The sequence below is a fragment of the Poecilia reticulata genome, chromosome 21 (assembly GCF_904066995.2).
Source record: "Poecilia reticulata chromosome 21, P_reticulata-male-v2, whole genome shotgun sequence".
Taxonomy (NCBI): domain Eukaryota; kingdom Metazoa; phylum Chordata; class Actinopteri; order Cyprinodontiformes; family Poeciliidae; genus Poecilia; species Poecilia reticulata.
Genome location: NC_088850.1, coordinates 13547602 through 13566091, shown reverse-complemented (window position 1 = coordinate 13566091; position 18490 = coordinate 13547602). Strand labels below are relative to the sequence as shown.

General features: G+C 39.2%; 2 protein-coding genes across 3 annotated transcripts in view; both read right to left on the bottom strand.

Moving 5' to 3' along the window:
* Positions 1 to 249: 249 nt before the first annotated feature.
* On the bottom strand, positions 250 to 8326 carry ccm2 (CCM2 scaffold protein). 2 transcript variants are annotated; one of them, XM_008397941.2, is made up of 10 exons: positions 7920 to 8326; positions 4486 to 4662; positions 4256 to 4339; positions 3484 to 3667; positions 2639 to 2775; positions 2318 to 2453; positions 2163 to 2220; positions 1958 to 2084; positions 1689 to 1827; positions 250 to 1469 (listed from the first exon to the last, which is right to left on the bottom strand). In XM_008397941.2, the coding sequence occupies exons 1-10, from the start codon at positions 7947 to 7949 to the stop codon at positions 1165 to 1167; spliced, it is 1377 nt and encodes a 458-aa protein (XP_008396163.1). In that variant the 5' UTR covers positions 7950 to 8326; the 3' UTR covers positions 250 to 1164. The 2 variants fall into 2 exon arrangements, with proteins under 2 accessions (XP_008396163.1, XP_008396164.1); XM_008397942.3 differs by lacking the exon at positions 7920 to 8326 and adding an exon at positions 5133 to 5459.
* Positions 8327 to 9217: 891 nt separating this feature from the next.
* The window catches only part of xkr6b (XK, Kell blood group complex subunit-related family, member 6b), a 163790-nt gene continuing 154517 nt past the window's right edge, over positions 9218 to 18490 (bottom strand). Inside the window, exons 2-3 of the mRNA XM_081602846.1 lie at positions 17884 to 18080; positions 9218 to 16899 (exon numbers count right to left, since the gene is read on the bottom strand). Coding sequence (XP_081458972.1) covers positions 15929 to 16899; positions 17884 to 18080 — 1168 coding nt within the window. The 3' untranslated portion in view covers positions 9218 to 15928. The remainder of the gene's footprint in view (positions 16900 to 17883; positions 18081 to 18490) is intronic.

The window sequence follows — 18490 nt, the reverse complement described above, 5'->3', positions numbered from 1 at the left end:
ATGCGACTGAACCGAACTGGTCCTGCCAGTATCTCCATCCCCGAGACTCTAAACTAATCCCCGACCGTGACGGCATTCAGCAGGACCACTTTGATGGAGCTGAATCAAGTTCCACGGCAGCTTAGGTGCATCCGAGCAAATGATCTGAGGATCATAATTAGATTGTAAAATTGTTCCCTGATGTAGGAAAGTCGAGTCAAACGTTATTTCCACTTCAAACCACAAACTAAAAACACCAGGACACAGTAATTAGGTGAGACACTGTCACAAGTGTTTTTTTTTTATGCAACATCATGATGCTTGCAATTATGCAATACCAAAATATAAATCAATGTAATTGATTTGTTATGCATTAACCACAACTTGCTGCAGAACTGCTCCAAGAGTCACTAAGAACCTGCCGGCAGCAGGACTGCAGTGTTTAGGCACAACGACAAATTTTATGTAACACAAAAATGACCTGAATGTTGAAAACAATTTACATCAAGCACCCATAAGCTGGCCTTGTCAAAAAAAATTAAAATACAGTCCACACAGTGTGGCTTTAAATGAACGCAGCTGGGTTTTTCTTTTTACAGCGTCTTCTAGGTCAGTTTGAATAAGGCAGAAACATATAAACCGAGTAAGCGCTGATTAACAAAGTGTGAGGTAAAAGCAGAACTTACGATACTACACATAGCAAAAACGTTGCATCCTTATATCAAAACAAATGAAGACAACCAAAGGTGGATGAAGCCGATTAATTTACGGTTAAATTAAGATACAAATCTCAGTCTTAACCTTCTAAAATGTGTGCACAGTCTATCGGTGGATTCTCCAGTCGCTGCTGCGCTGACTGGCGAGCTAAGCTTTGTCACAGAGAGCAAGTGGCAGATGCTGCCAATAAATGAGTACAAAACCGAAGATAAAGTTTAAAAAATAACTCTGAGCTGAAATGTAAAACAATAACTACAAGTCCACTACAAGGTCTGCATAAGTGCGTAAGTCGACTCGACAGAAAGACTTTCCTTAAATGTACAGGGCCGACGGAACGTCCTCTTGATAATTAGAGGAATAAACGTATAAACCAAATCTGAGGTCAGTGCTAAGGACCACCTTCATCTGATCCGCTTTAGTAAAGCCAACCGCTCATCTGAGGCGTGGCCGTGGTTTCGCGTCGACAGGTCAGGGGGTCACCGCCTCCTGGTCCATGCTGCAGCCGAGAGCTTCGATGTCGTTGCTGATGTCAGTAATCATACGGTCCCATTCGTCGCCCTCCGAGGCGTCCCGGCCCTCCTCCGACGCCGTGCTGTCGCTGCTGCCTCCCGCCGCTCCGTTGCCGTTGGTGGTGGAGTCGGAGGCAGAGCTGGCCGTGCGTTTGCAGCGGCCGAAGCTGTCCGTGATTATGCCGCGGCCGTCCTTCACTCCGATGGTCTCTAGGAAGTTTTCAAAGTGCTGGCTGTCCTTCTCGGGTATGAAGGGACGCAGGCCTTGACGGGACGACAGAAATGATGTCAAACATCTCTTAGATAAGAAGAAAACACAAAATGTTTAGAAAACATACGCAAATTTGTGTTTTATTGGGACGTTATGTACATGTCAAAACAAAATTTGCCTCTTCCATGTTCTTGAGTATATGTTGGCCTATTAAATCATCATCAAATTGTAATCTAATAAAACTTTGTGACAGTGAGATAAGATGTTTGTACCGAGCAGGAGGAACTTCCTGCTGTCCCCGTAGAGCTGCCGCAGGTTGATGCAGAACTCGTGAAAGGAGGAACCGTTCCTGTATTCATGGAGCAGAGCTGCAAACTGCTGGATCTCCTGTGATGATAGCTTTGTTCGCAACTGTGCAGAAAAAAAAAGGAAAAAAAAAAAGCCAGAAATCATTAACAAGTTGAAAGTGTTTTAGAGAATGCCTAAGCTATTTGTGCTCCCTATGAGGCAAAAAAAAAGAAAAAAAGATGAAATGCCCTACTGTAGTCATGTAGTCCTGCAGGAGCTCTGCAGCAGTGGTGCTGAGCTCTCCTTCACTTGGGGCCTTTGTCTGAGGGGATGCAGGGGCGGATGTAGATGGAGAGCTTCCTTCTGTGGCCTCGAAAGGACTGAACAAATACACACCAGTGTAAGCTAGAAGTGAACCAGTCTTTAAATTAAAAATGGTTGCGCGCAAATGTACATACAACGGGCTGGTTTCTCTCTCAAAAGCCTCCTTGACATCTACTTTGCTTGAAGAGTCGTCTTTAAAATGTCAAAATATTTACAGCTTAAGGTTAGCATAATCGACTATCAGTAAACAGCTTATGTAAGATTATTTAGAAGGACCGTGTTTCCTCACCACTGTACAAAGAAGGGTGTCTTGTAGGCGTTGTAGCGCCATCAAATATGGCTCTGTCTAGAAAGTCTATAGTTGATTCTGTGTAAACAATTTGAAAGACCTGGCTGAGCAAAAGACACAGTTCCTCCGCTGCTGCCTGCAAGAAAAAAAAGGAAATATTAGAAATGTTCACTTCTGACCATAATGAAATACAAAATAGCCTTGACAAATAAATACATAGAGAGAAGCAGAACTCTATGTAACTGTCATTAGTTTTCGTTAACAGTGCGGGTGGTTTTAAAGTTGTCAGCAGCATCTCTGCTTACATTTCAGGAAACGTACCTTATTATCAACTGCTAGGACAAGAAGACAACAGACCTCCACCAGCACAGCCCCGCTCTCCGACAGGGAGCTGAGAGTCTGGGATTTGTTTAGGTCGGGACACGAGCTGGGACAGGGAGAGCCTCCTGACTCCTGAGCTGAAAAAAACAACAACAAAAAACACAAAACCTTCGGTTCATCTGATTAACTGCTACCCATCGGTGGCAATATTCCTGATCACGTGGGTTTATCAGGTTTAGCTGGAATAGTTCTGTTGACAGGAAGTTAAATTTGTATTACAGTGGCCTATAAACAATATTTTCTTATTGTGGGGCAAGTTTTGACCAAAGTGAGAAAGTTCCTAAAGAAAATGTGATTTACACAGTAAGACCAATAAAAACAGATTTGGGAAGTGCTACCCTACTAGTGAGGGTAGAAGAATTACATAATGCTGACAGACCAGGGTCAAGAGGCCACAGATGGTTTGTCACTTGGAATGTATGGTGAAGTGTTTCCAATATATTTGAGTATAAGAAAATAAAAGCTATCAAAAAGAATTTTGAGATTTATTCTTTTTTTAAAACTCACTATTATTTTTGGAAAATATATATATATATATATATATATATTTATTTCAGGTGTGCAGCATTTTCTATGTCTGGAGCTGTTTTAAATAATATAACTTTAAAAAAAATAAATAAGTGAATTTCACAAAAACAAGTTTAACTACGCATTACTGCCATCTACTGGATAGAAGTGCAGCCGGGAATTGTGACATACAGAAAAATTATATTGGTATTTCCAGGGACAGCGTTATAGGTCATCTCATGCTGCTGCAGCTTCAACACATGGTGTTCTCCTTTTACCTGTTTTTATCACCACAAGGTGCAGAGAGTCGTCCCTGATGTATGAAACTGCAGCGATGTCGTGGATTGGCACTCTAAGGATGATGTCTTCTCCATCTCGCCAAACAAGCTTGATGTTGTACGCAGACAAGCTCACAACTGCATCCTGCTCTGATGTCAGCTGGCCTGCCAACTGATGGGATTTCTGGAAAATAGGAGCAGGAAAACACTGCATCAGCAATTCTCAAAGTCCAGACTCTGATGAAGCTGAAAACGCAGATGATATTGTCGAAATGGACAAATAAAAGTGCAATACTCTTAACTGACAGAGCAAAACAATAAAAACCTCTAAAGCAAAGCGAGAGAGTAGGAAGTCATTATTCAAACAAACAAAAAAAACAAGGCCAGATTGTTCACAGGGACAAAGACCTTCATTTTTAGAGAAATCTCCTGTTGTCTGATGAAACTAACATAAAACTGTTTGGTCATATTTAATATTACATTTGGAGTTAATAGAGGGAGCATGGAAACACCATCCTAACGGTAAAGCATGGCAGTGGCAGTATGATGTTATCGGGCTGTTCTGCTGGGTACAAACAGATCTTTAAAAACGGACAACGACCCAAAGCATACAGCCAAAGTAGTTACAAAGAGTTGGATCTTTATACATAAAGTTTGTTCACTGGGATTAAACCACTTCCTGCTACTGTCAGCTTTGTACTAGTAACCACGAAAAATAAAGATGTAGGAAAATCCTATTGATCGTCCAGGCCAACACTGTGCATATACTTACTCTTGCATTGTCAATAAGCTGCAGAACCTCTGTTCGACTCGATGGGTTCAAGTATCCTGGAACTGACGTCAGCTGCCCTAAATACTGGACAGGACAGAACAGGTGACTATTTTACATTAAGAGTTTTTGCATGCTGGTTATGATTCATCGCTACGACTAAAGCCACACTCAAGAAAATCCCTTTAATACGTGTACGATCAAGAAACGAACACGTCGATAGCTAAACTCACTTTTACTTCCTTCTCAATGTAGTCGTTAAGCAGAATGTCAGGTTCAATGCGGTGGTCAGGCTGAGACAGGGAGAAGGTGTGGAGGGCCCTGCGCTCTGTGGATTTCTCCTGAGCCTTCTTGTCTCTTCCCTTCTCTCCTTTCAGAAAGACCCGCTTGAACGGAGACACAATCCCCGGCTGTAGAAAACAAAACAGAGAGGTGATGAGAAAAATAGACAGGCTGATGTGCATGTGTGCAAACGTGACAGTGACACGCTTTCGCAAACATGACCAAGTCACATCATATATGGAGCAAAATAGGCCAAACTATTCTATTTAAGACAGGTAGCAGAGTTAAATAGCACAGCTATCTATATAATACTCCCACATAGTTTTAGCAGTCTGATTAAGTTATTGCTTAGATATACAAATAAATATACAAAGAGACAAAATAGTAAAGTTATATTGACTGCCTTCGTGTTTCTCCTTACTGTTTTAACAAAAGCAAAAGGAATAATAATGATACCGAGAGTCTATCTCAAATATAAACACTTTAGTATAAATGCTGCGTTTTGCATAGGCGAAAACAAAATCTGCTTGAAGAGCTTGGCATTTTAAGTCGCCTCGTAAAAATCTATTCGGACCCAGAAGACTTTAAAAAGCGTTACCTCACTCTCCATGATCCCGCAAGCAAGCAGTCACACACACCTGTTCAATAGCAACTTCGCAGCCCAGCAACGGGTGCAGCTACAATTACTAATCTATCCCCAGTTGGCTCGATCTTGCAAAGTGACAGCTGCCAACTGACGAGAGGCGCAGCGGACCAGACCTGGGCGGTGCGCATGAAGGGTGTGACCCCCACAAAAAGGAAAGAACGTGTCTTTGACTTCTACTCAGGCACAAGAACAGGAAAGGAACCGACCACAACTTCCTGTGATGACACGCGCTTTAAATGTTGTGACATTCACTTCTGCAGCAGACTTCTCATGGCTTTTTTTTTTAAATTTTTTTTTTAAGTTTGCTTTGCAGACAATGGCCAGAAAAAACACTCACTCGTGCATTCACTCTTAAACCTACTAATATTGTGATGTCACAGCTTCGGCCCGACTCTCTTTCTGCAAGGACTTTGCAACTGAGTCTGTGCATAAGTCTGCAAAACCACGGCAAGAAAGGACGGCATGCATTTCACTGTGCTAACCACACCAGTCACATCTTAAATATTGGTTACATTGTAGATTTACAGAAGGGAAATGTAGAAACAAGACTTTCACATTCATGTCATGCTTGCTGCTTTTTTTCCCTTATTATTATTTTTAGATTAAACTCTGACTGTGTCAGACAAGTTACATATAAGCATCACTTATACATCTTATATGTTGGTGAAAATAACAAATTAGCACAAAGAGTTACAAAGACAAGAAACCTCCTCCAAGACAAAATTGTATGATTGATTGCTGTGCCTCAAACCTGTAGTCCTATAATATTCCTATATCTCCCGTTATCCGTAATGTCCACAAGAAGCTTGGATGATTTTAAAAACTCTTTTCCTTGATTTTTTTAAACTCTTGGGGGCTGGAGAATTAGGCCCCCTTATTCTATTCCTGCTTTTATTGCTTTATTGTGTTTTTGTTTCTTTTGTTTCACTCTCTTTGCCTATTTTACACATGAAGAACTTTGGTCACTTTATTGTGTGCGAGAGTGCTACACAAAGACTGATTAATCAATGGATATTTTTAATGCACGACTCTTATTCTGCCTGTAGGCTTTTCACTTTTTGAGTCAGGCATCGTCACAATGAGGTGATGCTTTAATATCTCCAAATGTTCCTGTTCCACCCCTATGAATATTTTCTGCAATGTCTCCTTGTACTTTCGACAAGCTTCAAGTAGAGCTACCTAATCTGGTTTTTAAGGTAGTATCTGTTTCAAGTCACATTGAAAGGATCATTTGAAATATTTAACATTAAAAACTAACGAGACTTCAAAAATTGCCATAAACTAAACACTGAATTTCTTTAAGATTAATGACACTTTCTCAACTAACCATATGTTGATGAACAAATCCCATTTGCAGTTCTGTTTAAAAAAAAAAAAAAAAAAAGAAAATATGTTTGCGTACAGCCCGAAAATAATTGTTTTAGCAGACAGATGACACTGATGATGTTTGGCTGCTTACAAAGTTAAACTACAACACCATGGTAGTGCCGTTGCATTATTTAATAGTATGCCACAGCTCAACACATTAACATTTTACGACTTCTGCCAGTGACATGCGATATGGCAGCCTTGGCAAGCAACTTACTTGCTCTTAACTTTTACATTTTCTTAATGTAAAAGAAAACGGCATTTTCTTGGCAAGTGTGTCTTCACCTCCGCTGCAGAGGCTCCGCCGAACCCCTGAGACCGACTCATCGAACCCCTGGGGTTCGATCGAACCCAGGTTAAGAACCACTGGTCTAGAATATATTTTCACTACACCAAATATTGCATAACAAAAATGAGTCAAGATAACTCTTGATAAAATTAAAAGGAGCAATCTATCAGGTCGTTAAAGTGATTCTCTATCAGCACCATGTGGTAAAAATATTAACTGCATTCGGTTGAGTTGCCCATGTACCAAAATAAACATTACAAAGAGGCATTAAACTCATGCCATTAAGGATAAAAAATGTGATCACCGCTCATTTCCAAATGACAAACAATTTTATAGTAGCTTGTTTGTTTTTTCGCCGTTTGTCCCATTTTGACATTTAAGAAAACGACAGAAGAAACCTTTGCAAATTATTATACGTCTACTATAGAAAGTAAATCCCACATCAGCTGGGAGTCATTGCATAGTATTGCAGGGTCCGTTTGTTAGGGGGGAGATGGTAAATCTGCTCACTCTCTTGAGCCAGAACAACTATCGAAAACAGTTTCTAGTATCAACGTGTTTTGTCTGTCTCTTAAATACTGCGTCGAGGAATTACGGTATGCACCTATTACATTAAGGAATAGTCTCATCTATAATAATTAAATACAGTAGTCTTAGCTATGCAATAATTCATGAATGCTATTTTAAAAACTTTTAAGCCGATAATTGCGGATGAGCAACAGCTAAAACGTGAAACCAAAAAAGTGAAGAGCGCCGAGGTTTATAACATGGAAACCGACTGAAGAACAATCGTTCAAAAGTTTAATGCAGATCTGACTTGGGGGGGGGGGAGAGAGGACCTAACCCAAAGCACTAAACTCCACTAATCAGACATATTATGCAATATTCACGAGTATTCTCTCTTTTGAATAGATTATTAAACATACTATCTACATGTTAGTGTTGTAAAGTGGTGTGTTTGATTACGATTTCTTTTCAGCTAACACTAAACTTTTCTAATTAGCTAACAGTTAGCCTTACTCCCGGCAAGCTAACAAGTTAGCATGTAGTTAATGTGCAAAAAAAAGTGCACCGCAACCCACCTTTTTTACTTTTTTTACATCTTCCTCCATCTCTAAGTTGTCTTCTTCATTCTCCCTTCAGCCCGGAGATCTATGTGAGACTGGGTAAGACCACAGGAGCTTTAAAACAGCACCTACCTAAGGGCGGTTAGCCTGCTAGGCTAATTTATTTTAGCACTGTGTATCTAAAGAGATACCCAGTTAGGAGCTGATAGCAACTCGCCATCCCAGCTCCCTTCTTACAAAAACCCTGATTATCAGTGACTTTTAAAAAAAAAAACCAGACACGGCGCGTGTCTAGAGCAACTGCTGAAAAGGTCTGGTAAAAAGACAAACTCGATGAAAACAGCAAAAACTTTTCAATCGTGCCGCCATTTTGGGCGTTGAACTGTAGTCCAGCATGCTTTGCTTTCCTCAAACCAAAACAGCCTCCTGGCGTTGTGCATTACTGAGATTACTGTACTTATACGGAGGACGCAAACGGCAAAAAAAAAATTACAAAACGTTTTTTTAAAAATTGCATACAAGATTTGAATATTTGTAAACTCACCACAGATTACCGCATAGACCAGAAGGCTATTATGTTCTAGTGCGTAATTTTATTAATTGCTTTAGTCATCAAAACAAAGAACAGAAACAATCACATCATTAAACATAAACACAAAGAAATATAAAGGTGTAAGTTAAGTCAGTGCTAATTACATATGCTCTACTCTTTGTCTAATATAGTTTAAAGATTATATTACAAGATAATAATTTCTGGAAGGAGATAGGCATATCAGTGGTTCCCAAATGCTTGGGTTTGGACCTGACTCATAAAAAATAAAGCAAAGCCTCTCTTCAAATTATATTGGGAAATCAATTTGTTCATTTCCGCTGATTGTTTTAATTTCCTTTTTTATAATTAAATCACTAGAATAATAATAAAAAAATATTGTTGGTGATTATTTTTCCATCACACATTTTCTACCTATTTCAACACACTTAGTCTAATTTTGAAGAACTTGTCTCTTATCTTTTCTTGTTAGTTTGGAATTATGTATATTGACTCTGGCATGTTGATTTCCAGCGACTTATGATAACTTCCAAAAAAATAAAAAATTCTGTGGGAATATCACTGTAAACAGTTTAGAAGAGTGACTTACAGGCTATTATCCTTTATTGAAAAATATTTTTGCTTGCTGGGAAAATAGCAGAACGTGTAAATTCTTACAGTTACATATCATGTAGCTAATACATTATAATCATGCCATTCCTTTTGCTACCTTGACTGGTCAGAAAAAAAGAGAGACGAATAGAAAATAAAAACACCACTGGGATTTTCCACTTTCAAATACTATATTTATTTTTTCTCTTCTGGGATGAACAGTCTGATATATGAATCTACAGTAAGGCTTAACATTACATTTTCAGCATAATATTTCTCTTTTCATCTAAAAACCAAAACATACAAAATAACTTTAGCACCATATGTTATTAATAATATTCATATTGTTCCCAAAAATAGGGCGTAAGTACAACACTGGACATCAGTTTTGCTTTTTTTTTTTCCTTTTCAAAGAAATGGGGATTCATTAAAACAATTTACTTACATTTTATATTTAACAACAACAAAGAAATTCCTTGTTTTCTCTCACAACATAGGCTGCAATGTTTCCACAATCGTAAGGAGCTACATTATGTAGCAGATTTAATGACTAAGTTTTGGAATACCCCAGAAAAATCATATACCCCTCTGGAGTATTCATGGAACACACCAACAAGCTAACACAATCAATAGGTTGATTAAATATAAACAAAGCCAAATTCCCAACACTTTTCAGAACAATTCCAAAAAAAACAACAACAAAAAAATCAGCAGCAATATTAAGACATAGTTGCTCTGTCGGAATATCAAATTCATTTTTGAAGAAAATATTACAGCTGATTCTACAATTAGCAAAATAATAAAAACAAAAATAGATACATACAGATAAAGGACATATAGGTGACAGGAATTTACAACACAGCAATCACGTTCTATATATATATATATATTTCTTTTTTCTTTAATCCAAAGTCCAACGGCAGATGTACAGTTGTGCTCCTTTGCTTTTGCTGAAAGGATACACTTTGTCATCTGTTTCATTCTCTCAGAGAAAAAGAATTGAAATCCTAGTGCAGACAGATTTATTGCAAAAAAAAAACCCCACCGTACGCTGAACCCAATATAATAAACATTATTCAAGCAGTAAGAACTGTAGTCTTTTTTTTGGGGGGAAGGTTGAGAAATTAAAATGGCACCATTGAGAGTTGAGTTCTGCTGTAAACTGTGTGTATTTGAGGTGCTGGCTGCAGACCATTCAAAGACTGCACATTTTGTGAGGGTGCAGGCTTTCTTGGTTTCACTGCAAGTGTATATGCTCTCAGAAAGCCAAAAAGTGGACCTTGAAGTCCACCTTGGTAGCACCTTTTAAATGTGTGTTTTTTTTGTGTGTGTTTTTTTCAGCACCAGGTTATTGACAAAAGATACAGAAGGAACAAAACAAACAAACAAAAACATAATTGCACTGATTTACTATCCCAACATCTTTCCCTTTTGGTAAAAACGACAGTTGTGACTTAAACCAGGTCAAACACTACAATGGTCTGCTGCTACACATTAATGAGAAATCAAACTGGCTTTTGAGCACTGACATGCTAAATGCTGAGGTTCATCTGACAATGAGCCCTACAATTCATGCTAGGAAGTGGAAGAAAATATGGGTATTTTAAAACAATATAGTAATCTACCTGTTTTATCATAGAAAATCCAACACAACACATTTTTTTTATACATATTTTGTCATCAACCTCCTCCTATTTGTACCACAGGCATTGTTGTTTTGGCTGGAGGATGCTTTCACGAAACACCGAAAATGCTTGAAGTTTACTTCTTGGCACCACAAAATATTCATAACTGCAAGAAATAAGAAGATGTGAAGGCATCAACAAAAGTACTTAACAATCGTTGACCATATTTGTTTTCGACGTCGCGGCTGGTTTGTGTTGTAAATCTCCATCAAAAACAATCCAAACGTGATGCTTCAGGGCCAAATATTAAGCTCACAGTTGCAATGCGTGAAATGGTCATAATACAGTGTCTTGCAAAGGTATTCATTCCACTTTTAATTTATGACTTTTGTCCCGACTGGAAACTTAAGAGGATTTAATGGGGATTTTATGAGACAAAGCAATTCAAAGTTGTCCATGTGAAATTCAAGGGAAAATGGTCCATTGATTTCCAAGTGATTGATGAATAAAGTAAGTACTAAGTAATTCAACTTAATATAATTTAATCTCAGTATAAATCCAGATCTTCTGTGAAAGTTTAAGAGATTTATTGAAAAAAAACAAACAAACAAAACAAAACAAATAAAAGCCAATGAACAAAAGGCGCCATGAAGGCACACCTGAACTGATAGGTAAGGAGAGCATTAGCCGGAGAGCAGCCAAAAAGCCCACGACCACGCTAAAGGAGGAGCTGCACAGATCAACAGCTTAAGATGGGGGAATCTGTCAACAAGATAGATTCTGTTAGCCTTCCGCTTCACTAATCATTTCAGTTTTCTTCAACTGGGGGAATTAACAAAGTGCTCGGGTTAAAAGAGACAGAATTTGACATGGTGGCGGCATCATCACACTGTGCGGATGTTTTCTGTGGCTCAAGCTCAGTACAGGGCAACTGCGAAAGCGAATCTGTTAGAGCGTGCTGGGGTTTCTTACTCCAGTCCTCGAAATCTTCTATCCTGCAACATTTAGATGCATCCCTGCTTCTACACGCGTGAATTAATTAAATGGACGGGTTATTACCGGAACTCGGCAGAGCTAGGAGATGGTGTGATTCAGGTGAGTTGGAGAAGGGAGAGGTGGAAAATCTGCAGAATGATAGATCTTGAGGACAAAGTACAGTCAGTGCTAAATAGTTGTGATCAAAGAAGGACTGAGTTAGAACGGAATAAAGTGTAAATCAAGATAAAACTGAGAATCTGTGGCAAAAAAATCTTGAAAGCGGAAGATCCCAGAAGCTCTTCAGCCGGTCTAACTGAGTTTGAACTTTTTCACCTGGGAGAGAATGGACTGACACATCAGTCTGTTGTTAAAGTTGCCAAAAAGACTCGCGGAGAAACGCATTCTCTAAGACAGACTGAATATAAATATCTGAAGCACTGTTTTAAAAATGTATTTGTAAATCATTTGAAATGTCATGTTTTCCTTCCATTTTACAATTACACAATACTTCCTGTTGGTCTACCAGATAAAAATAATTAAAAAAAACAATAAAAACACAATTGAGTTTATAGTTGGGCTTGGCAAAATGTGAAATACTCAAAGAGGTATGGATACATTTGCACATCACTGTAAAAGTTGGCCTGTTTGTTCTTGTTAATCGTCTAGGTGGGTCTCGCATATGGGAAATACGGAAGAAAGACGCTGGCATCACTGTCTGCATGCCTGGCTGCCATGGCTGGGTTGAAGCACCCAAGGTAACAAGGCACAACAAGGACTGAGACGAACAAACTTGTTCATATGCTCTTGCTGTGTGTTGCGGCCGTCAGGAGTTGTGGCATTAAAAAATAAAAATAAAATAAATCCTGACTCAGATCTCTGAATGGGATTTTTTCATGAAGTCAGCTAATGGTATATTATGTATCACCCTGAATCCTGTTTATTTTTTTCTTTACTGTGAATAAACATCCTTAACTTCACTATATCTACCGTAGCTCTTGAGACCCGTGTATATTTTAAAGATAATAGGAAAAAACATAAGGAACAAATGAAACCCACTCATTATCTGGCTAATCATTGGTTACAGAATGTGGCAGAACGGCGGTTGTTTGGTAAGAAATACATAAAATATACTCTATGTTTCATAAAAATTTAGAGTTGTACATTCACACTGTAGTCTTTAAAATGATTTATTTTGCTGTTAATTCTGTTTTAATGACACAGTTAGACAAGCATAGATACTCTGCATTATACAACAAGCACCAGAAAATGAAATCCAGCCCAGTCTAACATAATTTTGTATGTGGAGCTATGTTAATACCGTTGTACAGCCCATCGCCATCTTTTATCGCCTTATCCTACCTAGACACAGACAGACAGGGGGGGGGGGGATGAGTCACAGTGTATTTGAACCTGATTTGGACATGAGTCCACCTCTGGAAAAGGTCAGCAGTGTATAGAAAGGACGCACAGCCCGCCAGGCAGCCGACTACCACAAAATATAGGGCCTTACAGTTCTTTTTGAAAGAAAAAGTGCAAACTGGAACTGAGAGGTGTAATCCCAGCCGAAGAGGATGAAATATGCAAAGAAAAAACAAACAATGCAGATCCTGAAGGATACGCCTGGGGATGAGAACTGCATTGAAACACCCCTGAGTCAGCTTGGTCAGTTGTCTTGGTTGTTGGTCCTGAGGAACACCTCTATTGGCTATTTTTCTTTTTTTTTGTAATTTATTTATTAATCACTCATCAGCTACCCTATTAACATGGCTGTTCCTTCACTAAGCAGAGAAACTACTCGAGTTGATATAATGAAAAAAATGAAGAACTTAATTGTTTGCATACAGACGTGCATTAATCTGGCGTGCTGGCTGTTTGCTTCACTCTTGTAGACCCAACAGTCCTCAACAATTCAGGGCTAAAGGGTGGAAGACCCCAGCAGCACATTGGAGCTTTTAGTCATGGCAGTGTACCTCATTGCAAGTTCTCATGTCAGGATCTCTGTTTGTTAAGCCTCAGCCCTGTTGTTCATTGACCAGAGAGTGTTTTGCAGGAGTGTGCCAAGGCCCTGAACAGTCAGGGAAGAGGGTGGAGCAGCAACCAAGGATGGAGTCAAACATTCGGCAACAGGACAGAACCGTGGGAAACATCTACGGACGGACAAGTGAACGCCCCTGATATCTAATCGGTCCCCCGTACAATATTCTGTCCTCATGTTCTTTTCCATCCCTGGCAAAAAAAACAAAAAAAAAACCCTCTTTGACCTTTATCCGGGACTTACAGGGCATCTGCTTTTTTTTTTTTTTTTTTACAGTACAATGTTAGCAGGCACACGAGGCCACAGCTATGCCGAACGCCGGTAAGTCAGGAAACAGGGATCTCTGTGTTTGTAAAGGGCTCTTGGGAAACCCCTGCTGGGTTTCATCAATACTGTGGTAAAATCATGCCAAACACTACAATGTAAAAGAAAACAAAAAAACACATCATAAATTCAAATGACTCATTGAGTTTATAAATGAAACGAATTATGAAATGCATTCATTATTCTCATGAATTTTTCAGTAGCCCTCTGTGGAAATTTTAGTCAAGCTTCTTTAACTTAGAAGGCATGGTATTATGTAGACATATATACATACTTTTCTCATATATTTCTCTTCTCTTTTTTTTTGAGATAGAGGGATGGTTGTGGTTGTCCCTGGGGGTATCAATAGTGAAAAAGCCCACACAGAATGAACCAGGGTTGAATTTCTTAATGTTATAATTGCTGCACAGTGTGCTAGTAAGACGGCACAGTTTTGCACATACCCATCCGTCTGGGGGTTGGGGAAAGGAACGAGGGGCAGTTAAATTACAAAGACAGTACTTTAAGATTTGATTTGGCTTTGCTTCAACGTGTCAGCTAGTTCCAGAGCAGTCACACAGGGTACATAAGGTTATCACCTCTCTTTAAGGGCACACAGTTGGTGAGGAGTGTACCGTTTAACTCTGCAGAAGTGAGCTATGTCAAAACAGAAAATATAAAATGTTCTCAGTTACCATAAATGTACCATAAATGTCGACAATAAAGTATGATGGCACATAAATATCTCAGATGTGTGTGTGTTTTTTAAAGAAGTCTTTGCACCTATCACTTGATTACTAGAACTAAATAAATAACATTTTATAACAAAATAGGGAGGTTATACTTTCCAGTATTCGAAAGGGAATGGTGGAGGATTCTCTGAAGGCTGTCTTTGTACAGCACGCAAATATTTGCATGTTAAAATGCACTTACACCTTTTCACTCGTAATTAACTACCTAAAGGCTATCTATAAAGTCTTTGGAATGCTTATAACACGTTTTGTAATAATTAAATTGGAAAATGTGCTTTTTTCTACAACTTTTTATTTCTAAATGGTTTATTTAAGATTTTTTTGTGCTGATGCTTTGAGTCACACAAGGCAATTTGTTACAGCTTCCTTCCCACCAGAGGGCAGTCTACATTGTAAAAAAATGTTTGTAAAACAGATTGAAGGCCAGTGTGCTTATGAATTTAAATGCATTTTGCATCTAAATTAAAATGAAAAAAAAAAGTACAGTTCACGTGAACAAAGTAAACACAAAAAGGAAAAATAAAACATACAACAAACAAAATCTCAGAATTACTTCTTGAAGTATCACCCATATTGTTTTTAAGCATATTTTTATTAATTGGCTAAGGACTTAGTAAACATTATTTGTTTCATATATTTCAGTGAGTTACAAAGAAAATGGCAGTAAATTTAGGGGTGTGCAAAGACCTGGCCCCTCTGAGACTCTCCTCCATCATTCCCATAAGGTTTTGCACCAGTCCCATGTCAGCGAGACACACAATATGCCCTTCACAAATATCCACAGGTTGAGTCACCAACACAGTATAACACATAAACACATTTCATAATGAAACATTCATATGTTATCTACACACTCATTTAGAAGCCTCCTATATCAGTATAGAGAGATTTATCTGAGACATATATATATCTATATATATGTATTATATTTATCAAATAGTATACTGTAACGTTTTCTCTCTGTACTATGTGTGTGTTGTTTTTTTGTTTTTTCCTCCAAAAATAATTCTTGAACGTTTGTCTGTCGGGTTTTTGGTTGACAAAAAAATATGTCCTGGAAAACTTTCAGATCATCGAGGAGTGATGAACAGAGCCCGAGAACGCATGGAAAGATGCAACATCTGAGGAGAAACAAAATGCGTGTGCATCGTTCTGTGTAAAAGGTGAGGATAGCATCACGGACAGGGCCTTCAGAGGGAGGATTCATACTGTAGAAGTTCATAGAGAAGTGGACCGTCCCTATACCTGATGCCCACCGCATTGGGGCTAATAAACTGCAGCACGTTTATGGTCCTGCGCAGTCGCCTATCAACAAAATGTGCGTCCCAGGCTGGATAGCGTTTTCTGGGCATGTCTATTTTAATAAGCGGACCCTCAGGCGGGATGGGCCGGCCTGCTGCGTCCACAGGTTCTGTAGACCTCACTTGGAAAACCGGAAGGCATGTGTCTGTAGCTGTTTCGTCTAACCCCATCTGTTCTCCCGCCACGCCTCGTGTAGGGGTGGCCTGGGAGCCACGAGGCCCAGGCGTGGGAGCCATTGGCTCAGCTTCAGGTGGTAACGGGAGGCCCCATAGCAGTTCAGCACAGCAGGAGGAAGCCAACATCCTCATTCGGGGGCCCATGGGGTGTAGGACCCCATAGTAGAGAATCATGCAGGCCACACCTGAGGCAAAGCACAGGAAGACGCCACAGATGGCAAAAGAGGCATAGGCGTCAGTGGTGGCTGGGTCGCGGTATGCGTACCAAAGTGAGGTCAGGATGGCATTCTCCAGCAACACGACGGTGTAGTAGACCACCATTCTGTACCGCGTCCGGCCCTCGCGTACATTGAACCAGCAGAAGACGTAGACCACGCCCACCACCATGTTGAACAGTACTTCTTCCCATTTGGACATGCAAAAGTCAGTGCCGCCATGGATGACCCAAAAAGCCATGGCGCACCAATGGAGCACCACAAAAATGCCAAAGTAGATGTGGAACACTGAGGCAAAAAGGGCAAAGGAGAGCACCCGTGAAGAGATGGTGAAAAGGCGCCAGAACAGATGCACCAGGGCACCTCGGTAACTCATGCTCTTCTTGTCATCACGCGAGTCGCGGAGGAGCTTGTGGTAAGAGGCTAGCACCCAGGCCAACGACGTTAGGGAGGACATGGCAGAAAGACCTGAAAGACACACACAAAGCAGAGAGAAACCAGAGAATCACCAAGTGCATAGAGACATACGTAAGTACAAATTATATTTGTTAAACATCATAAACTTAAAAAAAAAAAAAAAATCTATGTGTAACACTAAGAGGCGTATAGGTCTTTTAATTTTCAAATTAAAGATTTGCAGCTTTAGATTTTGAATCTTTGAAGTCTGAAACATAAATAAATCAAAATCCATTGCCTTACAAACTGGATAAGTAATTTTAAAATGCATTTTTCCTTCCCATCTGCTTTGGTTTAACGTTCTTTCACATACTTTATTCTTTTAATTTTATGACTTCCAAAAGAACACACCTACTGTGAACCTACAAGTCAGAAAACAGTTAAAAGTTGTAACCCCCCCAGAATTTACGGTTTCAAACTGCACTGGTGGTTCTTCCACTCACAGAAGACAGATTTTATTTTAGCCAAAGCAATCCGTCACATCTTTGAAAGCACTGTTATTACTGGGATCATCACACATCATCCAGTCAACACAATCTCTATTTAGTGGACCAGTTCGGTTTTTCTGTGACATCTATAATGGTGAAGTCAGCAGAATGTCTGAGGAACAACCCTGTGAATAAAAAATGATAGAGGATTTTCTGCAGAGCAGCGACATAGAACATTACAGCAAATGCCATGAAGGCATAAGGCACCCAATCCACTACGGGCACCACATGCTATGATTGAGTTGCTTTTCTCTGGGAACAGTATCGAATGAGGAAACTTGAGTTGTAAAACCAGGTTCAATAACAACGGTGAGGAAAGTTGGAAACTGGATAGAACACAGCGTAAATAAAGAGAAACACAGAGGACACACATAATAATGATTTTTTTTTTTTGCCTTGGTTGCAAAAGCATCACGACTCTAAATGGAAACTAAAACTTATATGAGAAAAATCTAACCTGATTTTTACGCAAATATCAAGTTTAAAAGTAATCATATAAAACACTTACACTGCAGCCACTCAGCCTTGTTGCTCTGGATCATGATGCAGAGCTGCAGCACCAACTGAGGGGCGCTCTCTAAGAAGGTCTCCAGCAGTCGCAGCATGTTGACATCAGCATACTCATACATCATAGCCCAATAAAAGCGCCTCTGGTTCTCCTTCTGCCGGTGACTTTGTATCCCAAGATACATAGTGCGAATGTACCTAAAAGGAAAGAAAGGGTCTGAAATTAGGCTTCTGTGCTTTTAGACCACAAACACTTTCCAAAATTAATTGAGCGACATATGCGGTGTGATATACTTTCTATGAGAGCTTGTCTGAGTTTCCCCAACTGTGGGAGGTATTACTAGCAACAAGTTCAACATATAGTAGTCAAATTTGCGTATGTCAACAGGAATCATCGTAAAAAGAATATGTAACAAAGAGGATTACTCCTTTATAACAAAATTTATGTTAATTGTCACAATATGCTCTTATAAAGAATTATTAAAGGTAGAAAAAGAAGAAAAATAGAAATGTCATTGTAAACAGTTGAGAAAATAAATGAATAAAATAAACTGTATTTAATTTAAGTACACACTTAAAATAATAATATAATTGACCTGAAAGTTATT

What these genes read in the sequence shown, in the direction of transcription:
- ccm2 (XM_008397941.2), bottom strand. Translation starts at nt 7,949, where the DNA reads ATGGAGGAAGATGTAAAAAAAGTAAAAAAG. An exon ending in TGCAGGACTACATGACTACA is followed by an intron (nt 1,828 to 1,957) that starts GTAGGGCATTTC and finishes TTTTCTGCACAG; the next exon opens with TTGCGAACAAAGCTATCATC. An exon ending in CAGGAAGTTCCTCCTGCTCG is followed by an intron (nt 1,470 to 1,688) that starts GTACAAACATCT and finishes CGTCCCGTCAAG; the next exon opens with GCCTGCGTCCCTTCATACCC.